At 39.9% G+C, this 22,921-nt stretch overlaps 1 protein-coding gene across 5 annotated transcripts in view; it reads right to left on the reverse strand.

Annotated features, from left to right (window-relative positions):
- Positions 1-51: 51 nt before the first annotated feature.
- The window catches only part of cux1a (cut-like homeobox 1a), a 107,920-nt gene continuing 85,050 nt past the window's right edge, over positions 52-22,921 (reverse strand). For 3 of the 5 annotated variants that reach the window (XM_057321378.1, XM_057321376.1, XM_057321379.1), the window contains 9 exons: positions 21,524-21,625; positions 20,076-20,162; positions 18,697-19,154; positions 18,274-18,606; positions 17,870-18,029; positions 10,361-10,639; positions 8,955-9,143; positions 5,030-5,342; positions 52-4,847 (listed from right to left, as the gene is read on the reverse strand). In XM_057321378.1, coding sequence (XP_057177361.1) covers positions 4,376-4,847; positions 5,030-5,342; positions 8,955-9,143; positions 10,361-10,639; positions 17,870-18,029; positions 18,274-18,606; positions 18,697-19,154; positions 20,076-20,162; positions 21,524-21,625 — 2,393 coding nt within the window. In that variant the 3' untranslated portion in view covers positions 52-4,375. The remainder of the gene's footprint in view (positions 4,848-5,029; positions 5,343-8,954; positions 9,144-10,360; positions 10,640-17,869; positions 18,030-18,273; positions 18,607-18,696; positions 19,155-20,075; positions 20,163-21,523; positions 21,626-22,921) is intronic. The other 2 variants (XM_057321381.1, XM_057321380.1) reach the window with 1 other exon arrangement.

Below are 22,921 nucleotides of genomic sequence, written 5' to 3' on the forward strand. Positions count from 1 at the left end.
AGGCTACATGAAGATACACAAAGGAAAAAACAACCAAACTAAATACATATCAAGAGAACAAAGTGGAAGAGTCTTTATTCAGTTAATGGAGGTTTCAGCTCCATCGTGTGGTTCAAAACCATGACACATAGAAAAATAAACCATACAACTGTTGTTAGCAGGTGTAAGAGGGGAAAGTGTCACAGACAAACTAATGGACGAAAGGGCTGTGCTAAACCAAGTTTCTACCTGAGCTTTGAGAGACCTAAGGAGAATCTACTGTATATCAGCTTTGTTGGGAGCTGCCTGTCGTGTTCGATACAAGGCTTCGTATTACCCATACACAGCATTCAGAGCAACAACAGAGAGATATATGAATGTCAAGACCAAGACATCCCATTGGTCAAAATGAATCGTAACTTTTGTAAAAGTGTTGCTCCTGCTGAGAACCACTGAACAGATGTATCGTGCTAGCCTCAAATGTAACACATTTTACACACGTTTGAAAAGAAATGTCCATCTGGGATACAATGAAACAAACTGTAGCTGTTCAGAACATACCGTCTCAGGTGAAGAAAGAACATACTGTCTCAGGAAGTGATGTAAGTGTGCGGGAATAAACGAGGTAACAATTATGACATCACTACCGAACTAAGCTACGGACGAATATCTACATTAATGCTACTTGTGACTACCAATGTAATATCGATAAGGATGATCTTTTTTTGTTTGTTTGTTTTCGTTTTTTTCTTAGAAATCATATAAACGTGCTGTCTGTGCAGTTGCAAGTCGATGTGTTTAGTTATCTGCAATACTTTCCATAGAAAAATATTTGCAAAAAGAAGCAGAGAAAAGTGCTGGACATCTGAATTGAGAATCGTTTTCGGAAACTCGTGTTATTTCTAAGTGTTTCATGCCATGATATCAACAATAACGTCACGTTTCAGTGAAAACGTTTCCAAACAACAAATCAATGTGACGGATGTAAAAAGCAGCCTTAATATAGACCAGATTTAAATGTGCTCCTTTAACTTTTTTCTTTTCTTTTCTGTGTTCAATTAAAATCACATGGTTATGATCAGAAAAGAGACTTTAAAAGTCTGTTGTGACAATTTGGTCCACACTTCAGTGTACAAATCAATTCAATACTTCCACATGCTAAACCCACCTCTCTAGCGGGGAACTTGCTGTTTAAATACGAAATGATATACAGAATGCCTAGAAAGGGTTAAAAAGAAATGATTCGGGACGAATAAACGTGGCAATATTTTACAATTTAACCAATCAAAATTCCCACTGTAAAAACGTTGGTTTTTAGAACCAAGCCTGAATCCTGGGACAGCTGTTTTCTCTTAGATAAAACAATACACACACACACACACCATAAAAGTACAGAATATTATGACCTGAGACTAGATGAGACCTTATTATCAACTTGCTGGCTAAATTGCAAAAATGTGGTATGATCTGACACGTGATATTTCCAATCTGCGTACAATACTTATTTGGAATGAAAAAGACGCAAAGAGTTTTCATTGAAGGCACTCCAATGTTAGACGTGGAGAAAGTTTGAGAAACAGTCACGGCTTTCGTATGTTTCATTAAAAACATTGGTTCGTGTAACTCTGTGCTTTTTTTAGGTCTAAAAGAGACAAATTTGATTTAATCTTTCATTGGCACACACAAAGAAGGCCAAAGGTAGTTTTAAGCCGTCGTTTTCCGAAATTCACCGGCGTAAAGTTCATCAAACATCAAGTGAATTTCATTCCTACTAAAAAAATGTCAGATTTCTCAAAGGTGCAGCTCAGAGCGACAGCTATTTTCAGTGACGTCAACTACCAGTTGTTCACTGGCTCATTGTAGCGACTAAGCTTGATTGCGATAATAAACGTAATCTCAGAGCGTTTGCAGGTTATACCTGAAAACCAAATTCAAGAGCATCAATTACGAGTGAATACAGCCAAACGCAATTCATCTTGAATTGTCATCTTTAAAGTCTTCTTGTATTAAAACATCTAAAAGCGTACTACTTAAATCATTAATGCGATACATATAGTTCTGCTTTCTTCGTCAACGTAGTAACTGTGTTCATCCAGCTCAATGACAGTTGAGTAAAATATACGAATACACAAATCAAAATGATAATCTTCAGAATTAATCAATAGACATGTATCAAAAGTACATCATTTAAATGTAATCCAATACTGCCGGCAGTCTATTTGTCTAAAAATATGTAACCTGACCTTTTATAGTCCCTTCCATTACAAAAAAAAAGAGCACGTATAACAATATAAGACATCAATATGTAAAAGACAGCATCTATAAATAAGCAAACCACACCAAACAAATGAACAAAAACAAACAAAAGAGAATCTACCATTAGTTTTTTCTTACGTGTGTAAATAAAAAGAAATTAAATGTGATATGCTGTAGGACTGCTAAATAGCTTAGGGACGTGAGGAGGTGTTTGTTTCCACATCCTGTGGCGAGTAGTAGTAATATACAAATATAGATCGCTCTAGTCACACACACACACGCACACACACACGCACACAAACAAACACCCCCACACTCTGATTTGTACACAGACGCGCGCGTGGCACCACCATCTTACAGAAAACTAACTGCATGTGAACGCACACAAGAGCGAGCAAATCTCCAAAATCGTAGATTGCTGAGTCTTCGCTGCGCCTCCTGGTGGCGAGATGGCAGGTCTACGTGCGTTTGGCAACACTTCCGATTCAACCTCTAGTTAACGTTCAAGCTTTTCGACTTAATTCACGCATCTCATTTTTTCTTTTGCGTGTTAAACAATAACAAGAATGGAAAAGTCTCAGAGTTCTCGTCGTGTGTAAAGAAAACAAACAAAACGTGTCCATTTCGCTCAAGGTTTGACGTGAAATTGGTCGCGCTTTTCCAGTCGTTTGGAGGGTAAATGCATATCGTGAACACACTTGGTTTCGTCTCAGGGCGAAAGCTTCGGCGGGTGAAGGGTGAATGAAGAAGCTGGTGAAAAACCTGAAGTTTAGAGTTTGTACTAGAGCGAGCGGTAGGTTGGCTTTCCCTGCACGCTCGGCGTCCTGTACCCTGGCGCTGAGGACCAACCCATACAGTGCAGTGGCCCACGGCCACACCACAGAATTAAAGTGAGACACTGGATAAGAATTGTAATTCTATGGGCCAAACCACCCAACTTGGTTAGAGGTCTCTGATGTACGGTTCTATTATAAGAGGATAAAAATCCGGCTTGCTCATTCTCTTTAAAAAATATCTCGTCAGGAATATTTACTCAAAGTACTGTACAAATCCTTTGTTCACTATTTCTGTCTTTGTTTTGGCCTAAAATGACGTTTATTAAACAAGACCTCTCGCCAGCTTAAAAACGTAAGCCGAGGAGGAGATTAAAGCTATGGAAAAATAAACAAACGCTACCCTTAAAAGAGACCTAAATAACGATAAAAATTGACACTGAGCTATCTTTTACGTTAGCTATTACGAAATTCCTCCACCCTCCCATCAGGACCGCTTTGTCGACGTTACGCTAAAATGAATTTCGTGTGGATTCTTAATCAGGATTCTAGATAAATATTGTTTGTTTTTAACGTGTTTTTTGTAGCATTATTTTTTCCTTTTAGGCTCACCAAAAGGTGTGTTGTAAAATTAAAAGGAGTGCTGTTTAGAGTCAATCGACTGTGCAATCTCTTGGTGGCAACTTAATTGCTATAAAAAGGATTTTCTTCTCTCCTTAGAGAAGTTTTTTTTCCGAACTGTGAAAATAATGCTGGTTCCATTACAATGGAATCCATCACGTACTAGAGTTGCATAGCCATTGGATGGCCTCCTCATGGGTAGGAAGGGAGAGGCGGGTGGGGCGGTGCCCCCGAGTTCCTTCTAGCCAACACTTGCTTTTAAAATGCTTGACTTTTGGTTTGTCACCGCTTAAAACTAGTCTCTGCTGACGGCCGAAGTTTACGTGATACAAAAGAGGAAACTCCCAAAAGTCTTGAGAACTGATAAATTATTGTAACAGTTTTTCAACTTGTTGGTGAGGACGCCTCTATGAGACAAAGAGGCGACGTGATATAGTGTGTATTTTTTTTACGACTGTCGCCAGTCTTGAGAAGATTTTGTGAGAAAGCTCCCTCTCCTGTGCTTTTCAGTTTTGTGTCTGTTCTTCACCATTAGCCAATGGTGTCACAGCCCTGTGGCCAGCAGGACCATAAGTGCTTCACAAAAACAAAACAAACAGATTAAAACGCGTTTCCTTTTTTCGGTTCTTGTCTTGTCCTTGAGAGCCCATACAGTAAATATAAAACCCTCGGGTTCACCGGTGAAATGTGTGCACCAGGCTCGGCCAGTGAGGGACATAGTGAGAGGAAAAACATCACGAAGCCTTTCAGAACTCCCATTCGTGAGGCTCATCGCGGTTCGCCGCTTTCTCCAGCCGGTGGATGATGTTGTTGAGATTGGCTGCTTTTTTCTTGCGTAGGCTGCTGTCCTTTGGATTTCGGAGAGGGACCGCGGAGGCGGACTTCACGGAGGCGGATGTCACGGATGACGAATCAGGAATGCCGAACAGGCTGTCTATGAGGCCGCCTCTCGGCCTGCTGGTGCCCGAGGCGCTTGGGAACTCTCCCTCTCCGTCTTCATCTCGGTGGCTGAGGCCGGGACTCTCCATGAGGCCCTTGCGTTCCTCCGACCCGGATGATCCCCCGGGTCGACCCTCCGCGGTGCTGTCGGACTCTGTGCCGTCGCAGCTATTCTCTCCCTCGCCGCCAGACTTCATGCCGGGCCGCGCTGAGGGGGACCCGCCTTCGCCAGCCGCAGCCTGGATCTCTTCGATAAAAAGTTCTCGTCGGATACGAGATCTGCAGAGCGACAAGAATGATACCAATTCTCAAACATTTTGATGAATTTTAGATTCTTTTCAGTAGCCTTGAGTAGCCCCCGCCCACAAAGAAATATCATTGATGCAAAATTACTGTACATAAACCACTAAATACAGTATGTTCTGATTGGAAATAACTATATCACTAGACTCTCATGATACCTGTAGTTGTGGAACCAGTTGATGACGGTGCTGGTTTTGAGGTTGAGCTGGCTCGCTAACTCCTCGATGGTTTTAGGAGAGGGGTAAGGCTTCTGCTGGTAGGCTCTCTTCAGAGCTTCCTTCTCTTCTGGAGCCAAAACTACACGGGGTTTCTTCAGATGGGGCTGCTGCTGCTGCTGCTGCTGATGCTGGTGCTGGTGCTGCTGCGACAGGTGCTGTGGACTGGCCCCCTGAGTGAGGTCACTTCCTGACAGACCACCCGCATCCAGCGAATGACTCTCACCGATGGAACTGTGGCGCCTCTTCATGTAAGCTGGAAAACACATATTGATATACATACCAGTTGTAAATATCGGAAAGATAAACACAAATATGGCAAACAATAACAGACACAAGTGTATTGACAAACAATACAAATATGTTTATAAACTTCATTATATGGAGAGTTCATTTGCAAAAACAGATATCCCTAATAACTAATGACTTAGTAACTAGTTACACCCAACACTGCTTAGAATGCACAATAAAACTTGAACATTTCAGATTTTTGAAATGAACTCTTTATAAATAGAGTAAATAATTGTATGTAAACTACATACATAAAACCAGATCAAATACAATTTCAGGATATTTATATGATCTAAAGCAGCCTGTAGGGGGCAGTCTCTGATAAAAAATAATATCATTGCTTTTTACTCAAAAGGCTTTTATAAACCAGTCCTAAACATTAGCTCAAACAGAAATCCAAAATATATATAAAAATTAATTATTTACAATTTTTAAAAATGAGACGTGTAAATATATAAATTATTAGTATTACTTTTATCATGTTAATTAATTTTGCTCGTAATAAAAAATGATTAATCTTAATAATTACTCTCTGATTAAAACTAATATTATTGCTTTTATAAACCAGTCTTACAAATTGGCTCTAAACAGAAACACACCTTAAACATCTTAAATTATTTATTTACTTAATAAAAATGATTCAAATATTTAAAACGAGATAAAAATAGGTTTAATCAATCAATCTATTTAATCAATTAATTAATGTATTTTTAATGCATTTATTTTTAAATAAGGCTTCTCCAAGGGGAATTTATGATAAGAGACTAAGCTAATTTTATTGTCCAGAAAGTTCACCCAAAAATATTTTTTTATCATTCACTTCATGCCAAACCTGTAAGATTTTCTTCTGCCAAACACAAAATAAGTTATTTTGAAGAATGTTGATAGCTAAACAACACAGAACCCCACTGACTTCCATTGTATGGACACAAAACCATACAAAAAAGATCTTTTGTGTTCCACACAATGTCACAGGTTTTGAACGTAATACATATAAATAAATGATGACCAAATTTTTTATTTTTGTGAACTATCCTTTCAAATATTATACAATTTACAAATAAAAGCCCAATTTTAAGTAGAAATAATGTTTCGATAAATAAATAACCATTATCAAATGCCTTGCAAAATATCAATAGAGTCCCAATACACAAACATTTATTTTCTGGTTGTAAAAGCACATAACAGCTAACTACACCGAGCCGTGTGTGAAATCTGTCATTTCCATCGCATTTCAGGATCTGCTGAAGAACAGCTATCGGGCAACAGCAATGCTAAAAGATTCCACTGGTGGCCAAAACTCTCAGAATAGGGGCCAAGCAAGGCTAATTTGCTTTGTGCCGCTAGCCAGCGCCGAGGTCAAATTCATACTCTATTCTAAAAAGCCAGAGAGAAAAACAGGGAGGTGGAGAGAGACAGAACGAGAAAGAACACAACAGCAAAGCCGTTGCTCTCCGTCGGCGGCAAGCGCGCAATGAGATCAAGGGTTGCGTGGCCGAGCCAGTGTCGTTTTAATGAAGAGCTCCCCCCGAGCTTTGCCCTCTCCGTACACGCACCGAGAATCCTGACTCACAAAGAAACCGTCGTCGTCATCCTCACCCAGGGAGCACCAGTAATGTCACTTTTAGCCCGAGAGGAGTGTTAAACAGGCCTAATGACTCCAGGAATGTTCACTTGGCCTACTGCAAGCACGGAGGCTGGCAGGCCCGGCGCTGGGTGCAATGGACTTTAAGTAAGCCGGCCCCACAGAGCCACAGCCTGTCACAGCCGATCACGGAACTGACATCTCCCACCCTCATCAATCCAGACAGCGGAGAGGCGAGCGGCCTCACAGAGCATGTGTGGCCCATTCGGCAGCCAGAGGACACATCTGGACTATTAAAGAGGGAAAAAAGAGCAATCAAACAGTCCCCATCAGCTCTGCCTCCGCCCGACCAGCTCATCTTCAGCATCTCGTACATCTCCACACATTAAAGAGATGCGTGCTGACGAGAGGCAGCTGAAAGATTGTTTTTCCCAAACTCTGTCGCTGGAATCAATAACGGATAAACACAAACAATTACAGTTACGGTGTGTGGATACCGACACGTGCGAGTTGAACGTTTCTGGGCACTGATGTTCTGCAACAGTTCTGTAGAATTTTTTATTGAGTTTTTCCATTTTGTTACATTTATATTTAATTCTTTTGAGATCGAAAGCTAGGTTTGTGTCCGAGGTTTTACAGTAGTGCCCAAAAGTGATGTCCAACCTTGACTTTCTTTGCCTTTTATTCAAAGATATTATTAAAGATGTATTAAAAATGAAAATTTGCTGCTTAATTGTGCAATTGTATAAACTGAAGCTCAGTTTTTAAGAAAACATTAGGACGCTTGGCAAAAAATGGCATGCATGCGCTAAGCTTATTGCATCAAGGCCCAGGAGAATGACTGCTGTAGTCAAAACCAAGAAAGAATCAACAAAATATTAATAACAGAATGCAAATTATTTATAATATTATTAATAATGAAAGGTTTATTTTCAGTCAACTGTTTGTTTTCTGTGCATTTCTTGTGTATTATAATACAATCCATATTCTATGATACACTGCACATTGTAATTTTCTTTTTTGTAATTTTCCAATAAATACTGTACTTTAACCAAGTTTTATTTTCTCCATTGTATACCATACTTCTTTTATTTATATTTTGATGGTTCAATCTTGAAGGATAATTAAAAACAAATACTGTAAAAAATTACCTCTGGACATTACTTTTGGCCACTACTGTATAAATAAATTAAATATTTAATAAATATTTTTGTGTTAGCAATCACATCCAGAATAAAAGTTTGTGTTTACAAAATATATGTCTGCTTACTGTACATATTAATTTTGTATTTATAAACACAAAAACACATACATGTATATATTTAGGAAATATGCAGATGTTTTTATTTCTATTTATCAATAAATTAAATTATAAATAAACGTTTATTATTTTTTATATTTTTCTTAAATATAAACAAGTATGTGCTTGTGTTTATAAATACAAAAGCAATATGCACAGTACACAGACATATATTATGTAAACACAAACTTTTATTCTGGATGCGATTAATCGCGATTAATCATTTGACAGGCCTAGTCAGCAAAAAGGACATTATCCAGTCCCCTGATTCCTGGTTTGGGATCAGCAGGTTTAAGAGGGCAGAGCAGAGATTGTCCCAGGACCATTCCGATGAACAAGATGTTGAATAAGACCAAAAACCATTCCAAGATAAACTCGAACCTACATGAGCACCACGCACGGCTCAAAATATCCGACTGCTTCACAGCACCAGCGTCAAGCTATTGTTTAAAAAAGACCCAGAAAAGACTCTTTCTTACAAGCAATAAAAAAACCATTCCTCGCCAGACAGCTGGCGTTCCAACGTCCCGAAAAAGAACTGGCAACTAAACAAACACTAACCAAAGTGTGAACCGCTTTAATAAACACTGAAATAAAAACATTCTAGAAACAACGCAGACAATTACAAACAGGTGTTTGTTGATGTGTGGCCAGATGACGGCAGATGTCTCGAGAGCAGAGAAATGAAGTACCTTTCTTTTCCATCCTTTTCATATCCATGAGTTTCTCCACGTTCCGCGGGTCGCCCAACCAGAGCTGCATGCGAACAAACGGCTCTCGACCCTTCAGGCTGAGCTTGTGCCAGGGTTTGGGTCGAGCCAGCAGATCAGACACGGAGCCCTGTGTCAAACCCAAGATGCTCTCGCCGAAAAGACGCTGACCTGCAAACACAAACAAACAAACTCTTGGTTAAGTTAGCAGCACACCAGCATCCCTGTCAGAATTCACACACGCTGGTGATCATCTTGGCAGGTCTTTATTTATTCTGGTTTACCAGCGTAAACTGCATTAAATAATCCATGTTTTTGTTGCACTATGCTGTCAAAGTTTGATCAAACGGTATGCTGATTTTGCTTTTAACCTTCAAGGCAAAGGGGTTTCAAACAGCTTTTACCTTCTGCGTAAGCTTTCAAAGATTTTCTTTTACCATAAATATAAAAGCAACCCAAATTCCCCTGACAGTATTCGGGATCCTGCGATGCTCAAAAAGGAAATGTTCCCCAGAGTAAAACAAACGGCCGAGATCCCCGAAGATTACTTCTCCCTCTCCCGAAGATCCATATAAATACAGCAATCTTTACATTTTCAACCGTATACAGGTCAATTCCTCTACAGAGCGTAACAAATCTTTGATGCACCCGAGACGAAATCGCATTGAGAAATGAGAATGTGAGAGATGAAAGAGTCTATCATCGATGCGATGAATCCAAATTCTCCTAAACCTGAGCAACATGAAAGCAAGAACGACTCGAGAAAAGTTCACAAAGACATCCGAGGCTAGATGAGCTGGAATACTGCGAGGGAACATTAGGACGGTGGTCAGCGCGAGTTGAAACAAACGGTGAAGGAGAAAGTGGCAACGTCCAGCGTGACATTCCCATTCGACCTCTCATTAATTACGGCAGGGACATCGAGACAGTCGACGTGGACGGCCATTAAACGCAACATGTCCTCCACCTCTCCTTTAGTGTGCAAAGAAAGGCACAACTACACATAGAAAAACTGAATACATGATGTATCAAATAAAACAGTATAAACTTCTGAAAATTCTGTCATCATTTGCTCACCCTCTTGTCATTTCAAACCTGTATGACTTTCTTTATTCTGCAGAACACAAAAGAAGATATTTTGAAGAATGTAGGTAACCGAACAACAGGCGGTACCCATTCACTAACATTGGTTTTGTTTCCATACAAAAGAAGTCAATGGGTACCGCTATTGTTCGGGTACCAATATTCTTTGAAATATCTTTTTCGTGTTTTGCAGAAGAAAGGAAGTCATACAGGTTTGAAATGAGGGTGAATAAATGATAAATGAGAATTTTCCTGTCGGTTCCATTGGGCAACACTTCCACCACCATGTCTTGTACCACACTCACCCAGGTTGTTATCTGTGAGAACTTCTTTGACCTTCTTGGTGATGGCGTACGTGTCCAATTCGGGCGACATGGCCACCATTTCCTGTATGCTGAGACCCGAGTGTCCCGGCGGAGGTAACGGTAAAAGTATGCTGGACTGAGACTCGGACGCATCGCTGGGTTCTTGGATAGATGAACGGCACATCTGTTCCTCCTGCTGGCTTTTAACCGACTCCTCGGCCGAACTTAGAGGGGATTCTGGGGCAGGACTGCAGCTGGCTGAGGTCTTCGGAGTAATCTCTATGGAAACAGGAATAAAGATATTTAGGCGATGCAAAACGTGACCTTGCACATTCGCTGGGCATTACTTATCGACAGAAGGCCTGAAATGAAGGCCTGGCTAAATATGGAGCAGGCTGCCGTTGAAACAGTAACCCAACCAAGGTCTTCCTGCTTAGTAACAGGAAGTGATGGACTGTGACAGATGCATCTTGTCATGCCAAGTCACGGCTTCCCTTCGAGCAAAATGGACAAACAAATTACAGAGGAAGAGAGACAAATGCGTGTCCTTCACTTTGGAGTTCTCCGATTTAATATGATCCAGAACTGTTTATTTCGCCTTTAAAAGTTCACCTAAATACGAAAATTCTTTCATCATTTACTCATCCGTGTGTCGTTTTCAATTCAGAAACGTGGCACAGATCACTCATGTTGTCTATATTGTAAAGCTGTACAATAGCTCTGCGTGCCAAAGCCCTTGAATATCATTAACGCATCAGCATTTTCACACGTGGTGGATCAAGATGTGTGTTTGACGTCAATGAAACCGAACACCAACGGTCATGACGTGTCTTGTAACAAGACACAAAGTGAATTAGATTTGAAAGAGAGTTCACATGTTTGTCAGTTCATCACACAGACCTATCATACATACCACACAAGTTGTACTATACTCCTACTTTTAAAGGGATAGATCGCCCCAAAATGAAAATTCTGTCATCATTTACTCCCCCTCTTGTCATTTCAAACCTGTTTGACTTTCTTCTACAGAACAAAGGTACCAATTTACTTCTATTGTACGGACACAAAACCAATGCAAGTCAATGGGTACCGCCGTCGTTCAGTTACCAACATTCTTCAAAATATCTTCTTTCTGTGTTCTGCAGAAGAAAGTCATACAGGTTTGAAATGAAAAGGGGGGCGTCTTTAAGGTGTTTTTACCCTTTTTGGACGGCTGTCAACATTAGAGATTCAATTCATTTCTTAACCACACGACACAAGGTTGCATAAATGATGTCAGAATTGTCATTCTTGGGTGAACTATTCCTTTACTAAGTACCGCAGACATTTTGTTAACAACCTTTCAAATCACACATGCACCAGACACTCCATATTCTCTCCCTCTTTTATTTCCCATCTACCCTTTTCTTTCAGCCTGACCATGATTCGTCGGCCATGGCGGTGCAGCGCAGCGCTGGTGGTAAAGAGAGCATCGAGAGGGAGCGTCAGTTTGGATTAGCTGCCTGCCGAGCTGGGGGACACAGCAAGCAGAGAGCAGGGCGCTCAAGGCGGGGAGCAGCCCGTCATCTCAGATCTGCAGCAAAACCACGCACAGCCTGGTGACAGTTTGACTGGCGGCGTGGTGTGTGCACGGGTGTATGCGTGTGGGAGGGGAGGTAGGAGGTGTTTTAGGGACACGAGCGGGAATGACAGGATGTTCCTGCGATCCGCTGCGAGTAACCAGGCAGCGTGAGTGAGAGAAAAAAGAGGAGGGGTGGCCACATCTGGACACACAGCTGGTTAATGCAGCTTCGCGTGCGGCCCCACACACACGCCGAGCTGGAATAAGCGGCACGAATATCAGAGCTCACATCTGTCCGCCCCTAATTGTGATGCATGATGGGATTGCGTCTCATATGCGCACGACAGGTCCTATCTGATTTAAGTCGTACATCCGAGGCCTGAAACCGTTTGAACGAGCGAGCTTAACAGGATTCCGATTGGACGATAGCAAGGACGGACTAACATTCAGAGGAGAGGATCTGCAGAGACTGATGAGGGGTCACGGAGTGCTCTTCAACTCGCACACCCTGCTTCAAAGACGTACACACACCTATGCATACGCATCCACACACCCTGGAGGAGAGCTTGTTTTAGCCCGCTTGAGTGTGTCGTCCTAATGAGGGTCAATAAGGACAGGTAATATACAGGACACTTGCTAGAGGACAATAGACAGTGTGCAGGAAGGACACTGCATGCTACAACGCTGCAAAGATGACCACGTATTTAAAGGGACAGTTCGCCCAAAAATTATAATTTTACTCACCCTCCTTATTTACTTTTTTAAAATAGGGGGTTTTAAGACTTCCTTACGAGTTTATACTGAGCTGTCAAGCATCAATGGGTAACAAAAGGCATCTGTCAAATCAAATAGTGAATACTGTAAGTAGAGCAGGTTTGATGTGAGGTTTGGTTATAAAGAAATTGCGTTTGATGCAATCAATGGTCTGAAAAATTATGACCATTTATCACACAAAAGCTTATGAAAAAATATAGGACACAAATTTTTACGGGTGCTTTTTTTTAGCTTGACAGCATGAGATCAGTATACACTTATAAAATTGAAATAACACTTCTAAAATCTTAATAAAATCTAAATAATAAAACAATATTTTACTTTTTATTTCATTTTTCCTTTTATTTCATTTTTTTCCTTTTATTTCCTTTTAATTATACTATTTTTTTTAATTGTATTTTACTTTTTAGTTTATTTCATTTTATACCATTTTGTTTTATTTTATTTTAATTTATTTTGTTTTATTTTGTTGTTTATTTTACTTTTTATTATATTTATAAAATTTTGTTTTGTTCAGAATTATTTCATTATTTCAGAATTTGGGTTTAGAAAAAAGTATTTTGGGGTGAACTTCAACTTTATTCTTCCATTACCATCTTCTTCCCTCTTCTCTCTCATCTCCCACATTTCTAAATCATTCATTACCTTTATTTTTCTGCATGGCTTAGCTCGGGCCGCACTCTTTTTTCTATCTAAAGCAAAAACAGACTCTCCTCCCTCTATAAATCAGAGGCGTATATCAATCCCTTGACCCAAATCAATCTTCGTCATCAAAAACATCCAGTTTTAAAACCACATTCGGGCTCTTGTTCCCGTCGAGACGTTTGCAGGTTTTTTCTGCTGAGGTGCATTAGCTCAGTGCTAAGTGCTTCATGCTGAAAGCCGTAAGGAGCAGAATAGGGCAGCTGGAAGAAAGGAACCAATTACAGACCTCTAAAGCTCGGGCCATTATGGAGCCTGCTGTTCAGATTATCTACCAAATCGGTCAAGCCTGGCCAGTTCATTTAAACACACTTTCACCCCAACCATCTACAATGACATTTTACTGAATAAATGTGTGCGCAAAAGCAGACCCTCATGTCACACACACCCCAAAACAGGAAAACTAGCTGTAATATTCTATTAACTGAATTCAAAATTAAGACATAAAAGAAATATGAAGAAATGCATGTCTATTTTGTCATAAGGAACCACAGAAAGTTTGTTTGTGGTTCAAGTTTGTTTTTTGTATGTGATGTTTAGAGGCAGGTAAAAAAGGTAACACTTCAGTATAGGGGCAATTCTCACTATTAACTAGTTGTTATTAGCATGCCTATTATTGGCATATTGGCTGTTTATTAGTACTCATAAAGCACATATTCTGCATGACCATATTCTACATCCCTAATCCTCCCCAATACCTTAACCTAACAACTACCTTACTAACTATTAATCAGCAATTAAGAGTTTATTGGGGAAAAAGTTGTAGTTAATGGTTTGTTAATAGCGAGAATTGCCCCCTATACTGAAGTGTGACCTAAAAAAATTATGATATATTGATCATAGTAACAAACATTATAAAGAATGAAAATGACAATAATACCAAAACTAAAACTTAATTAGTCATAAAAAATGAAAATGTAATAAATCAATCACTTACACTACTACTACAACTAACTAATTATTATTAATACTACATTTTCATCAGGAGAGCTAAAACTAAACTGAACTAATACACAAAAACTGTCTCTGTGTGCTGTTAAAACCCATCGTAGAATCATCATGTCTTTAAATTGACCCCAGCTTGAATTAAACAAGACAGCGACCTGCCATCCGCATTTACGTTTAAGCTAACGTCCCCCCTTCCAAATTCGATCATTTCCCCATTTCATTTTTTACCCACCTTTTGCTTTTCCAGCTGAACTCATCACTACATCGTTCACATTATTCGGCTTAATTTGTGGTAAAAATGACAGAGAAAGGCTTTTTTAAGTAGGACAGCAAGCAAGTGCTATTCATCATAATCGGGCCTGCACTCACACGCACAGCTTGACTCCCATTTATCATTCCATCGGCTGATTATTTGCATATTAATCAGCCACTGGAGCATGATGGCGCGGCGCGCAGCCAGTCACAGAGGAGGAGAGGCGGGTAATTATCATATATCCCTGCACTGATGGGCTAATTGATTACAACAGCTCAAGGAGGCCCTTGAGAGAGCCCAGGGGGCCTTTTCTGGATGGCCCCTGTGAGACACCCCCTCCCCCAGCCACTCCGTACATCCCCCACCCAACAGCTTGCCTTGAAATCCAGGTCAATGCGAGTATATGAATTGATGATGGCTAATAAACAGCATAACGGGGTGTAAAAAGGCCCTGAACTGCAAAATAATGCAAACCAGATTAGCATATTTTTCAAGAAAAGTCGCCAGGACCTGCTTGGTTAAGGTGTTTGTTTAAATCCATAACATTAAGAATAATGGTGATGTTTGTTTAAGCAAACCCCGCTAATCATTTTCTAGCGCTGATCTCAGATTAAGCTATAGGTTTTCCAGCGTAAGGACTCCATGCCAAAAGTGGGTCAAGAGAAAGTATGATTCTGCATCCATTTAGTCATGAGTAATTTAAATTCTCTCACCGTGAGGCCGACCGAAGTACAGCTGGCAACTACAGAAGGATAACCGAGATTTGGTTTGCTCTTTAGTGGTTTATTCAAGCCAGGCTGAAACCAGTATCAGTCAAACCAGTAAAGGAACACAGCTGTTTGCATTTACTGCAAATGGTTTTTGTCCTTTATTAATCATGCAGATAAAGTATTATTAACCATCCGTTAAAGTCAACATGAAACGGTATTTAGAGGCCATTTTACCTCCATAATGTGGATTTTTAATGAGAAAAAATGAGATTAAATGAAGAACAAAATGCAAACTTCTGCTTCTGCTTACGTCTTAGATATTTCTCCTTAGATAAAGACCCAGAAATCTGGCAAATGTGTCTATTAAGAGTTTCAAAAGAGATCTCAACATGATAACTAAACTCAGATTTACCATGTCTGCAGTCAAAAGTGAATATGAAGATTTTAATACGAACTCAACATTTCTCATCAAATGTGCCCAAATCCAGATTGTTTTACCTATACAACCTGCACCATATGTTACAGCACAATATGTTACAGCGCCATGTTCTTTTAACAAATGAATTTGTTTCTATTTTTATTTCTCCTAAGCAATTTTAGAAGAGACATCTGAGGCTAACTTGATACTTAAATGAAACTCCATAAAATCTCTAGGGCTATGAAACAGCAACCTTTGAGCAATAACATTTTCCTCTGGGCATCTGCAACTCGCTGGATAGTAAAAATTAGGCATTCTACACTAAACCAAGGCAGTAAGAAAAGTACCACAAGTAAATCAATTCAGTATTTCAATTCACATTACATGTTGACTTTAATGAGACATCTTAGCTCCATGCGGCCCAGGAGCGTGGGCGAATGGGCTGCATACCAGTCGCTCTCATTCTGTGTTAAATATTTGAAAGTGATTTTACTCTATTTAAATTCGGATGCGAGTAACAGGGGTGACAGCGTGCTCTCTCACGCCAAGCGATAAGAAAGCTGAGATGAATGGTGGCTTTGACAACGACTCAGGATGTGAAGAGTAAAACCAAGAAACCAAAGCCACATCAGAACGTTCTTTCATATCCGTCTTGAGCCACTGTGTGTGTTTCGTGTTTACGTGTCCTGGTGTGCTATGAATAATGTAAATATTATGAAATCACACTTTACATTTAGTAACTTATCAGAACAATGTCCAAATCCATTAACACATTTAATTGCATATGTTGACACGTTAAAGGTCTAATGTGTATTTTTTGGAGGGTCTATTGACAGAAAGGCAATATAATATACATAACTATGTCTTCAGAGGTGTATAAAGACCTTACATAATGAAGCGTTATGTTTTTATTACCTTGCTAGAATGCAGTGTTGGGGAGTAGCTAACTACAAGTAGCGACGCTACTAACTTAACTACATTTTTCAGTAACGTTAGCTCAACTACTTTTAAAACGGTGTCGCTTTTCCAGTACTTAATTACTTTTTTAAGAAAGTAGCGGTGTAGCGAGACCAAAAGCTTCATTCCGTTCTGCCTAACACGTTGTCTTATTGTATCACAAACTGAAATTGTTCATTATCGCCATCTACTGCAGTAACTATGTATTGCGGCTTTACGCTTCACTGATAAGAGATAGTGAAGGACGTACATGAGTGGGTAAATATTTGAGTATATACTGTATAATTGAGTATTAAATATGAATTTTATTTAATGAAAATAATAAATAAACAATACAAAGATAATGGTATTGTATTACATTGTTTTAAACTTCTCTATTTAAAACATTAGTCAATAACACATGTGTAGGCCTATCACATCACATAAAAATACTAGGCTATAGTACACTTTAGTATTTACTATAGTAAATTGTAGTATATTACAGCTGTAGAATATTATGGTAAATATCATAATCTATTAACATATACTACAGTATTCTGTATTATCTAGCTATAGTAAATTTATAAATCCTATAGTATACTTTAATATTTACTGTGGTAAAGTAAAAAAACTGTACTGTATATAGGAAATGTACTATAGAGTTTGCTATAATAAATACAATACTGAGATTGTAAAAATTTTTAAAAAAAAGCTAGCTACTTTTTTATAGTAACTTGTAGTGTAGCTAACAACTTTTTCAGATGGGTAGCTAAGCTGTAACTTAACTACTTTTATTTATGAGCAGCTTGTAGCTTATCTAACTACAATTTCAAAGTAGCTTCCCCAACACTGTTAGAATGAGCTATTTCTATCTACATACACCGCGGGTCCCCTTACATGGAATTCGCCATGTTGTTTCTACAGTAGCCCTAAAAGGACAAACTGCTCTACAGAACGCATTTCATAAATACGTTATCTCCTTCGGCAAAGAAGCGAAAACGTGATGACATCTTAGTCCTGTGTCAGCCCCCGTAGTGCTTCGAAAGGGAGGGGTGAGCAGAGGAGTGAGCTGTTGGTTGCAATTTGCAACCTCACCACTAGATGCCGCCAAATTGAATACATTGAAACGTTAACTTAAAAAAAGGACAGATTCTGGTTGTAACTCTCGTGCATGCGTGTGTCACGGTAAAGAGCATCCGGGCATTACCTTGTGTCTGTCCGGGCATGGGCATCAGCGCCTGGCCCAGCTCTCCATTCAGCCATAACTGCATACGTATAAAGGGCTCTCTTCCTTTCTGCGTGAGTTTGCTCCAGTGCTTTGGCCGAGAGAGCATGTCGCTCACACTCCCCTGAGAGAGACCCAACACCTGCAACCCACAGACACACACGCATGGAGATACGGTACATCAGATTCAGAGAAAAACAGCTTTGAAACAAATATGAAGATATTTTATGATGCAACAAGGAGAAAGATGCAGCTGATATTACAGACTCATACATTTGCATGCAATATGAAAGCGAAACGCATCGACTGCCTCCACTGAAATCATTCCTGGGGGGAATGATGGACGAGTAATCGATGCAAGCGGATCTAATCTGAAAATCACTGACCTTCTCTCCGAAGATCCGCTGGCAGATGCCGTTCTTCGCCAGCTTGTCTTTGATCTGCTGGGTGAGATCCACAGTGTCCACTTCTTGGTACATGTAGTACTCGTACTGTTCGGGAGTGAGCGGAGGCACCACGGGTTTTGCGACTTTGGGGAGGGACAGTAAGGGCGAGGATGATGGCAGTGGGCTGCTTTGAGGGGTCTCGCTGCCGCTGGGCATCTGCAGACTGAGTTCGGAGCTCTGGGAGTAAGGGGACTCGGAGCTGGGCCAGTCCTTCCAGTAATCCAGAGATGAGGCGGGAGCCACTGGCGCAGTGCTGCCCAGCCGAGGAAGCTTCTGGTGGGATATAGGAATAATAACAGGAATGGGATCAGCCTAGATTTGTAACCACTACGCCCTATGAAACATCTTAAAAATGTACTATACCTCCTTGCTGTCTTCTTCATTGTGGGAGTCTTCGCTATAAGAGGGTTGCCCAGTTCCACGATGCTTGGAGAGGCCAGTACTCCACCAGTGTTCCCGCCAGGACCCCCCACCGACACTCTCAGAAACTCGTCCGAGCTTGGGAACCCCATCCATGCCCAAATCCGACACGGCCATCTCACCCATCTCTTTCTTTACCCCGGTGTGGAAGTCCAGGAGAGGGGAGTTAGAGGGTTTCTTCAAAGATTGAGCTATTGGGATGGTGTAGGGTAGGGTGGAGAGAGGGGACCCCAGGAGCTTGGAGCCCAGGAGTGAGAGATCAGTTGGGACCATAGAGCTGGCCTTCAACACCGGCTCGAGAGCCGCCTGCTGGGCCTCCATCTCTCTCCGAGCCTGCTCCAAGATGGAACGAATGTTGTCATCCGAGTTGCTGGAGGAGGACGGAGGCTGAGAACTTTCGACTGCGGGAATAAAAGAGAACGTGTGAGCGATCACCATCAGATGTTCTTCTAAACTAAGTACGTTTTTTGGTTCGTTCAAAGAAAAATGAACATTCTGTCATCTCACCCTCACATTGTTGTCGACATGTTTTCTTTGTGGCAAAACAAAAGAAGAAAATTTGAAGCTGAAGGATATAAAGCCCTAAAGCTTGAACAAAGATTCTCCAAAACATCTCTTTTAGTGTTACACAGAACATATCGCTGCTGTCCTTCTCAAAACTCGAATCTCCATATTTCGTGATTTATTTATTTTTTTGTCAAAAATCATCATTAGTATTAGTCACCCTTTATGTTTATCACTTGGTTTTGCAAATATCTAACCAGTAAAAAGTGCTTTTGACAACACAGTATTTAATCACTAACAAAGTACAGTGTTTTTTTTTACATTTCCTGAAAAATAGTGATGTTGGACATCCAAGGTTTTGAAAGAACAGCGACGATGCGCGAGTTTGGAACACGGGTGAGTAAAAATGGCAGAATTTTCATTTTTCAAGGGGTAGGTATTTCTTTAAAAGGTGTCAGTAAAATCCCTGCCCTACACTAACTTGTAATATTTTGAAATGAATTATAATTTGGTGTTTGTGACATTGCAAAATATCAATATTGTACAGGTATATAGCATATATATCAGTAAATAAACCTCTCCACAAAGAGTTTTCAAATAAAAGGCAATGCAGACGAAAGCATCTGTTCTTGAATATCTTAACACGTGTACATACACGGCTTTGTTTCATTGATGTATATATAAATCATACATCAGTCATAAATTCCTGCGTGTCTGACTGATTTATGACAGTGAGGAGTTCATTGGAAGCAGTGGTGCTCTGGGCGTGGAAGGGAAAATCTGGGGGAAAACGTTTAACAGATAGCACAAAACCTCACCAAGTCTTAGACTGTGTGCATATATTTGGAAATAGCTGCCCGAGCCTCTGTGGTAACCTGATCGCCGTTGCCTCTCCCCCACGCCGTCTGCAGTGGCAGGTGGGGAAGAGACAGTTAGTTTAATTCTGTTACACAAGCTTGGAAAGGAAAAGGTGAAGGGGGGAAACACGTCTCAATATGTTATTGACTTGTACAACAATATGTTTTTGATAGCTTGGGCAAAAGTTGCATTGCAGTTAGGAAACCGACATATGCGCGACAATGAAATCTACAAACAACTTTGTAACGTTATACATTGGCCTGATTTGCAAGATAATGTTTCACACATATTGCATCTGCACCATGTGATGTGTTTTGATTTTGGTTCCAATATGAACAGATAACAGTGCATGTATGCACACATAATCCTTGTGAATGCATCTAGAGTTTATGTTTTTATGCAAGATCGAAATAACATGTGCATATTGGAATGGTTTGGAATAACTGAATGATTTGAATACTTCAAAAAGTCAAGGTTTTAGGTCGACGCAGATAGGAGGTATTTCATTTTTTGTTAGCCTACATTGTTAGAATGACATTGTCAGATTTGTTTTTATGTATTGCAAAAACTAGTAAATAAAAGAGGCTGTTCACTATCGAACAGAAAGAATAATTTTCAGTTTTTAAATAAATTTTATTATAATTTTAAATCTTCATTGTATCGCACATCACATTATTTAGCGAGCTAGTGCACAGCACATTTTTCTTCAAAATCATGCAACCCCTTATGGATAGAATCACTTATGTACTGTCTGTTACTTTTATTAAAGGGATGGTTCACCCAAAAATGAAAATTCTGTCATTTCAAACCTGTACGACTTTCTTTCTTCTGCAGAACACAAAAGATATTTTGAAGAATGTTGATAACTGACCAACGGCGGCACCCATTGACTTGCATTGGTTTTGTGTCTGTACAATAGAAGTCAATGTGTACCGCCAATGTTCGGTTACCAACATACTTAGAAATATCTTCTTTTGTGTTCTGCACAAGTAAGAAAGTCATATGTGTTTGAAATAACAAGAGGGTGAGTAAAGGACGTTATCCCTTTAAGATATACACAAGCACTGTTTTGTCCAGACAATTCGATCTAGATTAAGTAGTAAGTACGGCCCTCCTCCTTAAATAAATGAAGTTTATAAAAGCTGTTCCACTAAATACAGCTATGTCTGTTATCTCAATACTCAACGTGCAAAAGAAATCTCTATTTAAAGCTCGGTTACGCAGCAGAAACGCCGTCTGTGTGAAAGCTTAACGGATTCTTCCTGTCGCAGATGCTGGATGTGTGAAACATGAGTTCATTTGGCAACAGTGAAACCTATTCTACAGGAAATGACAAAATAGATTGGGGGGAAGTGAAAAATATACCTCGGAGCCCTCCGTGATTTCCTGGTGGAGGAAAACGACTTACCTGCTTTCTGCACCTGCAACTCTCTTTTAGCCTGCTCCAAGATGGACTTTATAGCTTCGTCTGAGCCGGTCTCAGGCGTGCGGATCCGTGTGGTGATGTTACCTATGAAGATAAGAGAGGAACGAGAGAAACACTTTATGAATACCAACATTTGAATAAATACAAAAAGTACAGTATACTGTTAAGTGCACCCAAAAATAGAAATTCTGTCATTATTCATGCCAAAATGCATATGACTATGAAAGACAAAAGAAGATATTTTGAGAAATGTCTCAAGTGGTTTTGTATCCGTACAATAGAAGTCAATGGGGACCAATGTCGTTTGGTTATCAACGTTTACAAAATGGGTGAACCCTAGTGTACAACGTTTAGGTTTCTGTTTTGATACTGGTCTTAGGTTAGATAAGCAGACAAATGGAGTGGTCAAATCGTGTTTTCCACCTTCGTCGCCTGGCCAAAATCAAAACTTTCCTGTCAAGAGAAAACTCTGAAACACTCATTCATGCTTGGTCTCTTCTCGGTTAGACTACTGCAATTCTCTTTATCATGGAATAAATCGGTCTTCTTTGGCGTGTTTACAGTTGGTTCAGAATGCAACCGCCAGGCTACTGGTACGCGCAAATCCCCCCCGTTTTGCTATCGTTGCAGTGGCTTCCTGTTAAACTCAGAGTGGATTTTAAAATACTTATTTTGGTGTATAAATCGTTACATAATCCCGCTCCTGTTTAGCTCTCTGAGTTGTTGCATCTGCACAATCCAGTGCGACCGCTTAGGTCGGGACATTTAAAAATGTTATCGGTCTAGACTTAGGCACTGGGGTGACCGGGCGTTTGCGATTGCCGGCCCAACTTTATGGAACAACCTTCCGGTAGCGATCCGAACAGCATCCTCTTCATCTGATTTTAAGTTTTATGCTCAAATCGCATTGACTTGATCAAATTGTGACGTGAAAGTTTTGCTCTTGTTGCATTATTTAATCACCTTTACGATTTTTGTACTATTTTTAGGTCACTTTTTATGTCTTTTAATCTCTTTTCTTAATTACCAGTCTGTTATCCTGTTTTTTGGTTTGTTTTATCTGCTATGTACAGCGCTTTGGTCAGCCTATGGTTGTTTTTAAATGTGCTATATAAATAAAGAAAACAAACAAACAAACAAACGTTCTTCAAAATATCTTTTGTATTCTGCAGAAGAAAAAAAGTCATACAGGTTTGGAATGAAATGCGAGCGAATAAATGATGACAGAATTTTCATTTTTGGGCGAACTATCCATCTTTAGACAGCACACATGCCAAAATAGCAATGCTATTTTTGTTAATGATTCTGAATGGCAAGGCATTCATGCAAACAGCCACAAAGTAACCAGAGAGCAAACACAAACCTATTCCAAATAACAAT

The sequence above is a fragment of the Triplophysa rosa genome, linkage group LG22 (genome assembly GCF_024868665.1).
Source record: "Triplophysa rosa linkage group LG22, Trosa_1v2, whole genome shotgun sequence".
In the NCBI taxonomy this organism is placed as follows: Eukaryota; Metazoa; Chordata; class Actinopteri; order Cypriniformes; family Nemacheilidae; genus Triplophysa; species Triplophysa rosa.